Genomic DNA, 16,471 nt, shown 5'->3' with positions numbered 1-16,471 from the left:
AAGGCTGTGGATGGTCTCTAGCATCAAGATATAGAAAATGGGAGCCAAAATTCTTAAAGAAATAGCTGATGTTAAGACACTAAGAAAAAGTGCTAGCCATTCAACGTGCCTCAGTCAGCAACATGAGAAATACATGTGGCTGCATTATGACAACTGTCTCCATTCTTTCTGGTAAGCATGGTAATTTTGCAATCACTGTGTTTCAGAGCTGGGTGAGAAGTAGCATCGCTTATCTTGGGATACTTTTTACTTCCTGGAGAAAAGAAAGACTGCTTGAAATCTGTTGAGACAGAGCCTGCTTGAACTGAAAACAATGGAAGTTTCTATTCTCATTTCCAGCATCTCAATGCTTGGAATGCTTGGGATTTCTTTGTTGTTGCTGGGTTTGTTTTTTGTTTGTTTTTTCTTGCTGTAGTTCAAATGAAAACTAAACAAAACAAAAAATCACCACATCAGGAAACTCCAAGCTCTGCTATGTAGAGTTATAAACTGAAGCCTCATAGTGCGCAGAAGGTGCCGACTATGTGGCAAGTGGCTCTGAAGACTGTGTAGATATGTGTCACCACAGAGGGCAGAAAACAGAGCTGATATTTGTGCTGTAAACATAACTCTGAGATGAGTCTGTTTAGTGTTTGTATTGCCCTTTCCTCCAGACTCTTCATCTGTTAAGCTGCACTAATAATAATAATAATAATAATAATAATAATAATAATTATTATTATTATTATTATTATTAGTATCTACTTATGAATAGCCATGCTATATGGCAGTTAAAGACAGGAAACTGGGAAAAGTAGTCAAAGAATTAAGAGAAAGGTGTAGAAATCTTGTTCAGCAGAATAGAATTGCTCACTGAAACTGAGATTTAACTCCAGCCACACAAAAAGCCACAAGGATTTTAAGTAAGTATAAATTCTCTGTCTCTCTGTTGCTGTAGCCCAGCTGAAAGGTGATGCTATTGGTACCACAGCGCCCTTTCACCACAGAGAGGGACCAGGGTGGAGATGAATTTTTAGCATGAAAGAGGGAATTACCAGCTTTGCTCCCTACAGGCCTTCAGGCCTTTCTGCTTATGGGTGGTGTGGTTGGGTGCATTCAGGATGTGGTTATTCTGAGCCTCTGGGGTAATGCCAGGCAAGTCATGTCCCTGCACTGTGCATAAGTATCCCCTCTTGTATGCTGGGTTATTTCCTTCCTTTAAAAAGGGCTCTGAAATCTTTCGGTGACAGCTCTCTTATCTGCCAAGGTTAATTAGCTGTTTTATGGCTGGTGTTGTTCTGTACCAGCATGCAAACCCAGAGCTATGTGGCAATGTAGAAGTTAATGTGTGTTTACTCAAATCTGTCTGACATGCCTTGAGATCTGGCTGTACGGCCATGTTCTAGGTAGCTGCATTCGGCTCCCTTAATTTCCTCATCTGGCTGCGGGCTTGCTAATTAGTATCCATACAGATGTTGCCCCAGTGGCTGGGCCATGGGTTGGGAGATAAACCATGTGTTCACATGGGTTGAGGGCAGATGCGGCCATGTGTCTTGCTAGCTTATGTCGTGATTCTGCAGGGGGAAAAAGAAGGACATATAAAGCTGGTTCTCCTTCCCAGATCACCTTTCTCAGGATCACACCTGAAGACAACATCTGCGTGTCTAGTTGCCAGGACCTGTAAGCCAAGTTCTAAATCCTCAAATGATTGCTGAAGCCACAGGGGTTGGACTTTACTTTTGAAGTTTCTGTTTTCTTGTCCTTTACCAGTGCACTCTCAGCAAGTTTGCAGATGATACCAAGCTGAGGGGTGCAGGTGACAGACTTGAGGGATGGGATGCCACCCAGAGGGACATGGACAAGCTTGAGAAGTGTGCCCATGTGAACCTCATGAGGTTCAACAATGCCAAGTGCAAGGTCCTGCACCTGGGTCAGGGCAAGCCCTGGTATCAATATAGGCTGTGGTCTGAAGGGATTGAGAGCAGCCCTGAGGAGAAGGACTTGGGGGCACTGGTGGATGAAAGATTGGATTTGACCCAAAAACTTGCACTTGCAGCCTAGAAGGCCAATTGTATCTTGAGCTGCATCAGAGTCTCTACCTAGTAAGTGCTGCACACCATCTTCATTACAGTTTTGAAGGAAGTTCTAACGTAAAGCAGGGCAGAATTTCCCAGTGGATAGTAATGACAGTTACCAGATGGAACCCTTGTGCATGTGCCCAGCTTCAATTTAAGACAGATGGTACATGCGGCACTTAATGCCACTTTGCAGTCTCCCTTACTCTCCCAATCTATATCAGTGTGGGAAGGTGAAGGGACCTTGATCTAAGCAGTGAAAATCTAGTTAGGGTTGCCTCAGCCACTCCGACCACTGCAACATGGTCCCGTGGTACCTATATTTATAAACCACTTAAACAAATTGTTTGTGGCTTAAAATGAGGAGGTTCATCAAAGTGAGATTAGCCATTTGCCTACCAGAAGCTTATTCCTTTCATGTTGACTCTCCCCCAAATCAAGTAGTTTCAGTACCAAGCTCTCTGAAGAAACTGTCCAGGAGAATGGTCAGTCCTTTTGGGGGACATATGCCTGTAATTTCTATAAAGAAAAGTCAGCCAGGCCATCAGCAGCACAGCCTGAACTTCCCATCCTGTTCGAGCTACTGTGCCTTTCTGTGTCAGTACCCCAGATGGGTAAAGCTGCTGGCACACCACAGGGATTTTGGCACTCTGATAAGGTTATGCATGGGTGGGGAATTCAGTTAGGACTACATCAATATCGGGTGAAGTCCTCCTGTTGATTATCTGTTGTTAAGTCACTATGTTCATAACAATCCCCCATGTATACTTACAGCAATATATTCAAATGGCCCTTCAAGGAATTTAAAAATATTTATGTTCCTTATGGTTTGTCCTGGCCGATGAAAGAGGATATCTAAGCTCTTCCAGATGGAAAAAAAAATATTGGCTTTTAAGCATTAGAAAAACCTTTTAAAACAAAAAGAAAGGCTAAAATAATTAGTTTTTTCCATGTGATGTATTGAATTTCCTGATTTTTCAGGACAAGGAGCTGTGAGATAGCAAAAGGATAGAAGTTACAAATTGCTGTAAAGCAGACACAAAGGAAGATGAATACATTTGTAGTTTTGGGAAGAAGCCAAACTCAAATTAATTCCTGGGCTGATATTCCCCCGCAAGGACCCACCGGTTTGCAGTCCCAACCACTCCAGTGCTTTGCAGGAGCACTTGTCACTGCATCAGTGGGTCACAATGCAGTGTGCCATGAGGTGCCAAGAAATACCTGCTGTTACACACTCTTTGTCACCAAGACTGTTCTTTGGCCACAGATAAGGGCAGGTGCATGCAGATACAGGGAACTGTGAAATTATTGTTAGAGGGCTCTTTTCAATGTGAGAACATGGCTCATGATGGCCCCTGCAACTCTACAATACAATTGGGGCTTGTGTAAGGCAGATACTAGGTAAGGCAAATGCAAACTTGGCACAGCTTGTACCCCTAACCGTGTGTAAAGGAGAAAAGTTGACTGCCAGGGGTTCAAATATGTGTGTATAAGAATATGAGCCCTACTGATGCGTAGGCATATGGCGAGCAGGCAGTGCCTGAGGACAGCTTCTTTAGAGAAGATAGCAGTAACTAGAGGATCAGAGGGAGGATGGTTTTCTTCTTCAAGGGTCTTCTCCATTCTCGTGATATTCCTCAGTGATACCATGTTGCTGCACCTTAAAAGACTGTGAAAAAGATTTTACTGCTTACCCCATTCACAAACAGAAGATGACTCATTTGACTTCCCACCAGCAATTTTCCATGCTTCAGAAGTTTCTTGCCTAAGACAAGCTATGGAGCTGTGTTCTTACCAGAGTGATGACAGTCACTACAGCATATCTCAGAAAAAGGGCAATTCACCATGGGAAGGGGGAAAAACACTTTTGAATCAGCACCAGAATGGGAAGATAAATGGAATGACTCAAAGGAACCACTCCTCACTTCATCAGTGTGATTACTGCCAAGCAACTGGAATGATCCTTATTTAAGGAAACTCTTCAGCATATTGGTATAGGACATTTGACATATCAAAGCTTCTGAACACCAGGAAATATTGCCCCTTTTATTCCCCAATAGCCTCACCAGTGGTGGAATAGCAATGAAGTCAGTGGGTCTTATGGGCTAGGATTTTTGGAGTAAACCAAGTCATTTTGATATTAAGTTGATGCTCCTTGTAATTGGGAAATGAACTGAGAGGCACTGATTTGATTCACCTTAAAAACTGTTGATGTTAGAACTTTACGTGAGGACAGCAGTGGCAGAAGGTTTTTATTACCATGTATTTCCTTCTCCTTTTTGAAAGGGGAAGGATTTCAGGATTGCCTTCTGATTTGTGTGCATTATTTATTTTAACTGCTACAAAACCCTTGGTATTTTGTAGCAGTTTCCCAGCCCCTGCAGTTATTTAATTTTTCTTTTTTTTTTTTTTTTTTTTTTTCTTCTCGGAGAAGGCTAATTATGCATTAATAGGACCTGTTTTTGGTTTTTAAAGTACAGTCAGAAAATCTGCAGTAGCACACTGGAAAAACGTAGCTCAGAAACACCTGAATGGTCCGGTACGACTTCTGCTAGAATCACTGAAAGCAGAATTTGGCTGTATGACTGAGGGATGGTGAAGCACAGTTAAACATCCGTATTTGCTTCCTAAATTATCACTACTTTATTTTATATCTAGAGAAAGCTATTAAAAAACATGAGAACCAACTCTGAAGTTAGGGCACACAGTTCATGTCCACATGTGATTTCATTCTTCAGAAGGCTCTTTGAGGTCATTTGGATTTGAGGGATTAAAAACCCTTGAGGAAAACAGATTGGTATCTCATTGTCTAGCTTCCTTTTGTACCCATTGATCCTTTTCACCCCTTTATTCTTTTAAATATTAAAGGATCTGTTTCCTTATTGCTCAGCATTTCTTGATCCAAAGGATTGATCCAGGAGACAGTGCTTGGAGATGCCATCACAATAAATGGCTAAAATTTGAACTAATTATTAAAGCTGAACTAGGATTTTTGGAGTAAACCAAATCATCAAAAGGAGAACCTCTTAGAGAGATCTGATAGTTTTATGAAATCTTTTGCTAGGCTGTTTTGTGGTTCAAACAGAACTTTTAGCTGGTGAGACACACTCATCCGCAAGTAACTGAGAGTTTCCCAGATAAAGATGCTTGCTGAGGTGTAGGGGAACAAGTTGAACTACAGATTATTTTTTTTTTAATCTTTTTGTACTATATTTCAGCAAAAATTCTCCTGAATATCAGCCACAAGATGCTCTGGAGCAGGGAGTCCCTCAGCCTCTCTTGCGGGATCTGTCCTACTTCAACTATTTACATAAACAAGGAGTTAACACATTTCAGCAGAAGAGAGAGCCCCGAATCACAATTTTTCTGCTTGTGGTTTTAGAAGCTCATTTTGAACTTGTAGAATTTGCAGAGGTTTCCAGAGAGAAAAAAATATTTTGGGGAATGGGGACTCTTGCTCTTGAGCCCAAGGGGCCTTGGAAAATGGACTTGGAGTTTAATGAAATGAGCTTGGCCCATTCTTTTACACAGGAGGGGAAGAGAGTCTCCTAAGCATCTGAAGTGGCTTAGGTCAGCCTTGGAAAATTCTTAAGCATCCTAGATGAGGCTGTCTTGTACATGGCAGGGATTATGGACCTTATCACAATCAAATGCTTTGCAGCTAGAGTCTTAGAGCTGCAGCACTGCAGTGCTCAACCTGGGAGGTAAATCGCTCCCAGTCTCCCAAAGTCAGTAGGACTCTCTCAAATCAGCCTAAAAGGAAGGTCTCCAATAGGAAATACCTGGAACATTAACAGATGGAGTCTTCACAGTGATTCCTGCAACCGGATGGTTACAGAGGACTGAAACAAGCATATAGCGCACCCACTATGGATGCTGACACCACAGTGATATTCTTAAACCCTCATGCCAGATTGGATGGAAATGCTTGGTGAAGCCACACAATCTGAATCTCCTTAGGAGGGAGGGGTGCAATCAGGCTCTCCTGCATGTAACATCTAAGCTGGATGCTAGGGCTTCTTTCCCCTTTTCTTTGTACTATTGGTAATGATTTGTCCTACTGATAGTAGCAGAGAGAGGCTTTGTCATTGTGTATCAGTGCAACAGCAGGAAATACGCATCTTTCGTAACTGAAGCACAGTGTAAGATATCCCTGTGACTGGCTTTAGAGCTGTGTTTGATGTATGGTATGGCCTGATGGTATGGCTGTCTTGGTTGTGCTTTGTCAGTGTGGTTGGAGCTTTGAGTAGAACAGAGGGTCTTGCTTTACTAGTAGAGGGTGTGGAGCTGTGCTGAAGTGACAGGAGGTGGTGGCCAGTGCGTATTCTTTTCTCTGGCTATTCACCTGTCCTTTATCAGCCAAGGCAAAGCTGATGGCATATAACAAAATGACATCAGAAGCTTGTTTTCTTTAGAGGAATTCAACTTTCAGTAAATTCTCTGTAAAAGACAGGTTTGCTGAATCAGAGACCAAATGAGGGCAGTTTTTTAATCATCGGTGAATAATTCAAGCCTAAAGCTTGGGGTCCATCCCCAGGCACATATGAGTTCTCATCATAATGTTATTAATAACTAGAAAGCTCTCCTTAGCCTGATAGCTATCAGAGAGATAGGATTAAACACTAGAGAAGGGAGCTTCAGGTGACATGTGAGTCACAGTCAAGCAGAATCTTTTATAAACGAGTCTTAAGCAGATCCTAAGTAGACAAGTAATACCTGTGTTTTTCTTAGTCAACAATTGCTTTTCTGTTGTCTCTGTTGTAGAGGAGGAGAGAGGTGTTTTGTTGCATAAAAGCCTACGTGGGATTTTGGCAGGGGAACACAATGCTCCCAACAAACAGAGAGAAAGAAATGAACAAACAAACAAAAAAACAACCACAGGGCATGAAAGAACATTAGGAAAGCTTTATTTCCCAGCTCCTGAGCCAGTCCTGCTGAAGCTGATGGAAAAGCTTGCTTCATTGCAACAGCCTTTGAATGTTGTTAGCTCTATGGGGAACAGACTGTGTTTGTTTTCTGTTTTTTAACTGCCACATACGTTTGGAAGATGCTTATTAATAAAGACGTCCTGCACCCATAAATTATCCTCATGGCTTCAGATAGATGCCGTTTTTTCTCTCATTTCTGCCTCCAAATATGCACAAATTTGACTGCAGGCAGTTAAAAGAAACTGCTACATTCCATTCTAGAAGTGGCTTCTCTGCAGTGGTAAAATGAGATTTCTAGGTGTAGTTTGTGTATTAGTTGAAATTGATGACATCTTTAGGAAGTCCTTAGAATGAAGGCTGCTATAAAAAGATAAACTTATTTTTCCACCATTAGCCTTTCTAGCCTTGCCTATCCTGAGTGAATTCTTATGCACCTTTCACTTCTCAGTCCATCCTCTTTACCCTGTCTGTTTACATGTGCAGGGGAATAGTATGAGGCAGCAAGTAATTTGAAACAGAAATCAACCCCCCCTAAATGGCAAGTTCTTAGCACGTAATTTCCATTTTTTGGAAAAGGGCTGATTTTGCCACATGTACTTCTGCAGTTATTTCAGGTTTTGCTTTAATGTGATCTATCTAGCCAAAAAGATTAAATGCAAAGATATTTTAGGAGTAATTCTGAAGAAAAAAAATCTTAAGCTCACTGGGGCTGGTATAAATGTGGGTGTTTTGTACCATTTATTTTATTTGCTTTTTGCATTTGTCCTTATCTAAATAAGCATAATACCTTGGAGCCAAGTTAGTTCATTTTATCTGGGGCATTCATCTTAAGTCATCAAGGAGCCTTTGAGTCTTTCTATGTGCAAGTGCCTGAGAACAGATGCCTCTTTTCCACAAATGAAAATAACAAGGAAAATCCCTGATCTTTTCACCACTGCCTGTTGATAAATGAAAAGTGTCAGGAGTGTAAATGAACTGTCTAAGTGTGTTGATAGGCTTTTGAGACTGGAACCTTTTGCTTAGGCGTTTTGCCGATGCTGCCAGACAGAAGGTATTTTCCCTATTCCGATGAGTTCCCGTATTCTCTCTTCTCATTGTATCTCCTTCCACAGTAACCTGCTGCTCTCTAATTTTAGAAAACAATGCTTGATGCTGAAATATAGGAGTTTCTTTGTTACCAATTCAGGAAAAACAGATGCTTTTGATGTCCATCCCTCTATGCATGTGGGTTACCTGCTCATATTCAGCATGTCTATAACATTGGAAAGGTTGGCCCTATTGGGCAACAGCTGTTCTTAGCCACTGATCGCAAAACAGCACTTGTGAGGAGAAAGCAGTTCCCCTTCATGCCATCATGATAATACGAATGAATTGCAGTTGTTCATTCATTTGGTGGGAGTTTCATTATTTTAAATGTCACTGATGAGGCCAGACTTAATTATACTCAGTTTTCCCAAAATGATCATCTGTTATGAGGCCACTTGCTGCCCACCTTGTCATCCTGCTACTGCTGGCTATACTTATAAGTGTACAAGGTGGATACAAGGGTCTTTATGGTGAAAGAGAGAACTGCCATGCTCCAGTGTTGGCACATAATTCATCAGCAATGACACTCATAATTCAGCTCTGAATGTAGTTCATCAGGATGTCGCATTTGCAGCTACTGTGCCTCTCCACTGGTGGCCTGGCCAGTGGGGCTGAAACAGCGCTGCGAGTGCTGAGGAGCTATAAGCCAGCTGTCTAGTTTGATCCAGAGCTACCTACTCCATCGTCTCTGTTCCTGGCATCCCTCTGCGTGCAGACTCTTGCATAGAGGCAGCTCTGTCCTTTTGCCACAGGACCATAGAGGTGACTGACACATTTCCACTAGCATCACAAGGGAAGTAAGACTGTTGGTATTAGTCACTCCTTTCAATGTTTTCATTTTTCCTCACTCCTGGCTAATCTTAGGGAGACAATGCAGACACTTCTGTTTTACATGGGAGAAATGCCTGCCGTCCTGGGGAGGATCCACAGTAGTGGCAGTGCCCTGCCTGCTGTAGAACAAAAAGGGATTGCATGGGAGAATGGGGGCATTTTAGACAGTCACTTGAATTCATTTAAAAGGTTTTTCACTTCCTCCCTTTGACTCAGGCTACTACCTCCCAGAATGCAGCCGCATTACAGAGCTCATTCAGCCTCATGTACAGATTTTCAGCTGTACCCGTTCCTCTGCAAGATGCCGCCCATGCCTGGCTCTGCTGAATGTGTGCTGCATGCAGGTTCAGGGTCCAGTGCCACCTCATCTGTTCTGTTGATACCCACAGGCTAGTTAGGTTCCCTAGAGTAGAAATTGCAGTTTTTACACAATAACTGTACAATACATTTGTTTCAAGAAATTGATCCTAGTGTGCCAGCTCTGCCAAGGTGAGACTGTGTTTTCAGGTGTGTTGTGAAGGTGGTATGCCCATTTTCTTTCATGAATGTTATTTTCAGTGTATACGCCATGTGCAATAGCCGTTTAGGAGTGCAGAGCTAGAGGTATGTTCCTCACTGACATGAGGAGACTCCCTTAGCTCTGCCAGCATGGGGCAGTTATACTACCAGTTCAGTTTTTGCCAGGTAGTTAAAAAGATGTCTCTGTGCATTGGGTTAATGGTTTATTCCAGATATGTCCAAGTACTAATTTTATTGCATTGCCATGCTTCTCTTTCTACATATGTTTTTTGGCTGCCCTAGCAGAGCCTACACGCTTTGCCTGGCCAGATGTGTTGGTTTGTATCTAGTGACCTTATTTGGAAATTCTGATAAGCATTATCTATGCTATCCTGTCTAGCCCTCGTTGGAGCCAACTCATGTGAACACTGGAAAGATTCCCCTTAGGCACCAGAGGCTTTGCTTTTAATGTTCTGTGTCGTGTGTGTTAGACTCCTCAGGCAGCAATTGAAGCCCTTTGCATTTTCTAAGACACAGCAAGGGAAATACTGTATAGTAGCTCAACTGGATGCCCCATGTGGACAACACCTCATTTTTAGCAAGGCTGCTAAATGGAAGTGGCAGTGGGTTCAGCAGATGTTCCGTGCTGAACTCTCAGAGTCTCAGTTTGAAGACAAGAATTGAAGTAATTAGCATGTATTGTTTGAGGAATGTAATGTTGCCTCTGCTCATCCTGATTTTCATGGATCGGAGCACTACATAGTGCCTTTGGGAAGGCTCACTTAAAAAAAAAAAATTCTCAAGTGCCTTCAGTTATAGTTCTGTGCATGGTTTGAATTGCCCCAATTGCATCATCCAGCGCAATGCAGAACTTACTGTATTTGAGAGCTTTCTCTTAGGATCTACAAATAATCAAGCTCATCTTGAAAGGGGCTCAGCCTGTTAGACTATAATCTCAGATAATGTCTAGCCTATGCCTATAGACCCAAAGCCCTGACAAAATGCAGCACATCATAGCATTGTCCTCCAGAAGGCAGGAGACTGATTCTTCTATTGCTGGATGACATTTAAGCCCATGTTTCCCAGCTGCTAGGGAAGCTCCCTAGGAAGTTCCCCTGCCCACAGTAAAACTTTCCAGGGAAGCGTTAAGGCCTTGCTAGGCAGTGACTCCTAAGTCTTATGGCGCTTAGGGCAGGGAAGCGTGATGGGGTGCAGTCCTTATCCCAGGGCAGTTTGTAAATTTTAACCAGTGACTGTTCAGTACAAATGACACTGCTTAAGATGCTCAGAGGATCTTTTTGTATCCCAAATTACTTGTTTCTTGATGATTTGTAATCCTGGTGTGGATTTGACAGCTGCCTAGAAATAGCACCTGAACTGTCATGTCCCATTTCTCCCGCACGTTTGGCTTCAGCCACGGATGTCTGAACTGCTCTTTCCACTTGACTCTGCAGATGCCAGCTGGGTCATGTACAGTTCTTACACAAAGTCCCCAGAAGAAGCTGCAGCTATGGGAGACTTGGCTCTCTATCAGGAGGTGCCACTCAGTGGAAGCTGCAAGTATATGCAGCCTTTGGTGAAGTTTCTGCCTGAAACAAGGACTGATCTCTTGGTGGGCAATCAGAAGCTGTGCTCACTGTCCCAAATGCTGGATTTTGGTCTGTGACAGGGACTCACTCTCTCTGGGGGTTGAGAATAACTCACACCTTCAGGGACCTGGCAGTGAGAAAATGAGGAGGAAGTGCTCTGCTCAGCAAAGGTAGCTGGACACTGTTCATGGGAGGTTTGCAAAGCTTAGTAAAACCCTACACGGGCTGAGGTGTTCCAGGCACTGCTGCCACTAGTCCAGCCTTTCATGTACTCTGCAGGGTTACCCATCCCAAACACTTTTCTGCCTCACATGAGCTATAACTAGCCCCTGAGCTTATATCTCACATAGGATTAGCCCTTCTGTGACTGTTTCTTTTAAAGTTCCTTCTTCAGTCTTCTACATATCAAAAGGCTCAGCTACTTTCTTATCCAATGCCAAGCTCAGGCTCCACTACAAGTGTGTTAAGTTTCCTGAAGGGATGGTAGCAGGACAATTTGGTATGATGGTCAGGACCAGCAATTTCTGACCCATAACAGTTTATTATCCAAAAAAAAAGAGTTCTACTGGTGGAAAAAATGATAACAGGGTTCTGTGAGTTTATTGTTCCAGCGTGTGGTTTTGAGTTGAGAATTGCTCTGAAGAGCTGCAATAAGTAGATTTTTCTGTGGATTCACGTGCAATTGGAAAATGCCCACTTCACCTTGCTTAAGCTGTTTTTTTTTTAAATCAGTCGGCTTAATCCCCTTGAAGTCAGGTTTATTTGATGTTTCTCCATTAGCTAAGTACTGCTGGGTGCTCCAGCACAATATGATTTATGGTAAGGAGTGAAAAACATAGGAGCAGGCTTTGCTGCCAGTGGCATTCCCTGCCGTTGCTCTTTTTCTTTTGTTAAGGATTGTGTGTTGCTGTGGAATAGTAACAAGGCTTCACTGACAAGAGGCAAGGACAAGCATGACTGAGGAAAGGGAAACCACTTTGACTTCATCATTATCCTTAAGCTCCACAAACTGTCCTTTGCTGACTGATGGCTGGATGCCCACACATCTCTGTTCTTTTTCTGGCTCTCCCTTGCCTCACTGATTCATTCTGTGTGAAGAAGCTCCCATAAGCACAAAGCAAACATGTAAGCATTGCTTCCACATTGGGAAATGCTATTTCAGTTGCTAGGGGATCTGCTTAGAAAAGAAAGCCAACTCTTAAACACAATATTTTCATTTCAGGCCTCTTACCTTGTGCTCTTCTGTTGTTTCAGCTAATTTTCATGCCCTGGTTTTGTTTTCCTGTTAATATCGGGGCGGGGGCAAGAAGTCTTTGTTAAGACTTACGACTGCTTGAGAACTAAACTTATATGCACAGATACATCACAAGGAGCCTAAACTGAGTCACTTTCCACACTGGCAATATGTTGCCTAACTTCTTGGAGAGGAAGAAAAACACTATGAAATCTAGAGGGAATTGTGCTGCTTTTTTGGCTTTGGCTCAAGTTCAGTGTTCAAGTAAAACATATTGAAAACAATTTAGAAAATTCAGTAGAATTCTTGTGAAAATGATCAGAAATGTCTGGAGAAAAGCAACCAGATCAGCAAATTTTCTATGAATGAGTCTTAAAAGCAGGTGGAGAGGTCATCTCCTTACAGGCTCAGGCAATAGCTCTAACAATGAAAATGAGGGATCTGGATGAAGATAAATAATTGTTAATAAAGTACATGTCCCCAGGTTAAAAATTTTAATAATACAGATTCACATAGGTTTATCTGAGGTTAAGTAACACTGTTACGTAGCACTTACCAGCACTGGTAAGAACAGAAATCAAAGTCCTTGGGGTGTATTAGATAAAGAACAGTCTATGCTTGCAAGTCATTTTAGCAGTGAAATGGCTCTGCTCATTCTCTGATACCTAATGATAATGTCTTCAATTTCACACATTGATTTTTAAACAATGCATGCCTACATGAAGTGAGCTCTGTGGTCAAATTAACATGGTCACAGCTTTGTTGCCTTCTCCATAACTCATTGAAAATTCCATGCTGTTGGAGCAAGCTAATTCCCTTATCCTCAACACCACTGTTGGAATGGGCTTAGATTGTTCTGCTCAGGCTATATGCATGAAGGACCAGCAGGTAACAACTATTTATATAGTGCCACACAGCCCATGCTCTAGCAACTGCTTCTGTGATACTCCCTGAAAATCTCTTGAAACCTCTAAGCACTGCATTTCCATTGTAAGGAACAGATGTCTCAACAAATAATCTCCTTAGTGGGTTACAGTTAGTTTTTGTAGTAAATAGTATTAAATTAAGTGTAGTTTTAAAAGGAAGAAGGCTGGAGGAAGAACAGAAGAACTTAGTATTGGCAGAAGGTGCAGTATAGACAGCTCTAGAACCAATAACCCATGTAAACTGTGGGACAAGGTCTGTGGGATGGAGTTTCCATGGGAGGCAGTGCTGGGAGGTAAGGAAAATTCCAGTATTATGACTACTGTAGCTGCCATAGACTTCAGGCTCTAGCATACTGGTATAGGGCCACATTGGCAGTATATTCACTAAACACATGCTCTTGAGGCACTCTGGCTGATCAGTTCCACGTGTTGCTTCTGTGCCTGGCATGGAAAATGGTAAAATGTAAAGGAAAACTTTCTTTATGTGGTCTAAGCCAAATACAGCTAGTAAATCTGACACCTGTAGGCATGCATGGTCAAATGCCACAGAAGAAAAGGTCTGCTGTCTGTAGGAAGTTGTTTCATTGTGCTGAATATTATATGACCTTGGAAAACAGTATCTATGCTAGCAGAGTGTAGCCCAAATCAGTGCCTATTGATGAAACACAGGCCTAGTGAGAAGCTAGTATTTTTGTTTTTTACATACTTTCCCACGTTTAGAAAATACCATATTAGGAGAAATTAAAGGGTGATCTGCTAGGATAGAAAAAAGACCTTCAGATACTGTAACTTGACTGACTTGAGTGTGTCAGCCAGCAGAAGAAAAGTGATTAGCAAGAATAGCTTATCAGGCATCTCTGTCCACCTACTCAGGCTCATCTTCTGGGCTCCTCAAGGTCTGGCCAGCAACAGCCTAAATAATATTCAAAATTTTTGAGCTACTTGGAAAATGATTGTAATTGTCTTGGTTGGGAAGTACCAGCAGGCCTGTCCTCTTACCTGTGGACTGCCTGGAGAACAGAGTGGCTGAAGATATTGAGGGCCATGAACTATTTTTCCCTGGTTTCCACTAAGATGCTGACAAGGGCTATGGCTGGCAGGGCCCTCTGTGCAGGTCCAGCACTTCTCTAATCATTTGCATTTATAGCTGTTTCTGACTGCAGAAGATGCTCTCTACATTTCAAACAGCTCTCTTCTGAGCAACAGGGACTTCACCCTGCTGAGGTGGTGGTGCAGATGGGGATGACATTGCCACTACGCACATGTTTTGGTACTATTAACCATGCTCCTTTTTGGTTTGCTCCACAGATACTGTGCGGGAAAGAGATCCCCCGCTGGGTGAACCGCCTGGCCTACTTCAGCTCCTGCATCCCCTTCCTCCAGAGCTGCCTCCCCAAGGAGTGGCTGACCCCAGCAGCCCTGCAGAGCCACATCAGCCTTGGCCTCCACAAGGAGGAGCAGGGGGACACAACGGATGAGGAGTCCCCCTCCACCTCCACAGCCCCCTCAGCCTCAGGCACCTCACGAACCTGTAGACATACTCGGGTCTAAGCTGTGCCCAGTATGCCCTCAAATAGTATGCCCTCTCTCTCTTGTACTATTTCTTCTCACACCCTTTTGCACAGCTTGGTTTCTCTCTTCTTCAATGGACAACACGAGAAGGAACACTACTAAGGAGGTGAACTTCAGTCCCTTTTCTAAGGACTGCCACTACAGTTGCTTCAGCAAGATGACTGTGAACCCCAATGCTGAACTGGGGAGTGTGGTGACTAAACTGAATTCTCCTCCCAGGTCCCTCATGCTCCCTGATCCATGGAGAACTGCTGGCTCTCTCGGGCATGAGAACATGCATATGGGCCGGGAGGCACCATGCTGTGATGTTCCTTATCTGGAAGTATTTTAGCTTTTTAACTCTTCCCCCACCCATCTGAGCCCAGCAGCTTCCTCTCTATTTTGGCTGGGTTTGCTGTTCCCCTATGGCAAATCTCCTGCCCACACCCAGTCAAGGAAGTGGAGCCAGAACTCAACCTTCTCATCTCTTAGACCAGCAACAAGCTCCTCTCAGCCCCATTCCTTTTGTAATTACCAGGTTTATAACTCATGTGAAAGACAAATGAAAGGTGCTGCTGTTCTACAAACATCAGTTTTCAGTACTCAAATTTAAGAGCTCAAATGACTGACATGCTCTTGAAAATAATAACAAAGAACCTAGAAAATGAATGTGTTACCATGGGTTTTCTTTGGGGTCAAAAAGAGGATGGGGCTAGTGCTTAGAGGCAGCTACTAAACAGGTGCAGAGGTGACTGTTGATCATATTGGTGCTTTTTGGCACAGACGCCCTCTCAGTTCCCCTAATTCTAGGCAGTGTTCCTGGTTTCTGGTTTATTCCCTGGACTCCCTGAGGAATCTCTCTCCTAGCTGACATTTGCTGGTTGTCTTTGGGGGAATAGCCCTTCTGAGCACAAGGAGGAGGAGAGAGAATCTGTTGGGAAGGGCAGTATTTCCTTCAGCTCTTCCTCCTGCACTCACAGACCTAAAACATGGCTCCTAAATGGCTCTTCCCTAGCCTGTTTTTGAGCCAGCCCAAGAAGGTAAAAAATAAGTGGTGAAGCCAAGCAATGTCAACCTATTTACTTCTCCTCCCTTTTTGGAGGCGGAGGGGGAATCTTAGGGCCACATCAGAAAAGCAAGGATGACCCTTCCAATGCATGGGCCACCATGGTGCCTTTCATTGTATGCACTATTTCAGTGTCATGAAAAATGGGCACAGCTGGCTCACTGGCCTCTCCAGGCTGGCTCTTAACAAGTCTGGTCCTTGGATGTATTTATGCTCATTCTGACAGCTGACAAGAAAGCAGAGCAGGAGAAAAGGACAAGTACATCAACACTTCCACTCTATTACCTCACTAGGAGTTCTAGTCAGAAGATGTAGGAGAGAATCAAAGGGGAAATCCAGGCTGCCTCTCTCCCTCACAGTTCCTCTTGGCTACCCAAAGGAAGAGGGAAAAGGAGCAGGCACAGTGTTGAGAAGGGATTGCCATTTTAGAAATGCAGTTCTCAACAGCTACTACTAAGTAAGGCTTTCCATCCTACACCCAGAAAGAACTACAAGCCCTTAAGATTGGTGTTTGTTTCCTTTTATCGATTGCAATAGTATGTGAAGTCCAAGCAGCTGTTTCTTTAGCTCAGGTATACAGAAATTTGTGCTTTCAGGGCTGAAGATCTTGGCTATGATGTAAATCATGCCTGCATAGGCAGCACTTAATGGTTTGTTACATGTGCATGCTCTTCATGAAGCTGGAAGCTTTGGAGAGATCTATTGGAT

At 43.1% G+C, this 16,471-nt stretch overlaps 1 protein-coding gene across 1 annotated transcript in view; it reads left to right on the top strand.

Annotated features, from left to right (window-relative positions):
- Positions 1–15,266, top strand: part of LOC102084836 (deubiquitinase DESI2) — a 60,344-nt gene extending 45,078 nt beyond the window's left edge. The window contains exon 5 of the mRNA XM_005502247.4: positions 14,455–15,266. Coding sequence (XP_005502304.1) covers positions 14,455–14,697 — 243 coding nt within the window. The 3' untranslated portion in view covers positions 14,698–15,266. The remainder of the gene's footprint in view (positions 1–14,454) is intronic.
- Positions 15,267–16,471: the final 1,205 nt, after the last annotated feature.

This window comes from Columba livia, chromosome 5 (genome assembly GCF_036013475.1).
Source record: "Columba livia isolate bColLiv1 breed racing homer chromosome 5, bColLiv1.pat.W.v2, whole genome shotgun sequence".
Taxonomy (NCBI): Eukaryota; Metazoa; Chordata; class Aves; order Columbiformes; family Columbidae; genus Columba; species Columba livia.
The sequence above is the reverse complement of the archived record's forward strand: the minus strand, read 5'-3'. Positions and strand labels throughout refer to the sequence as shown.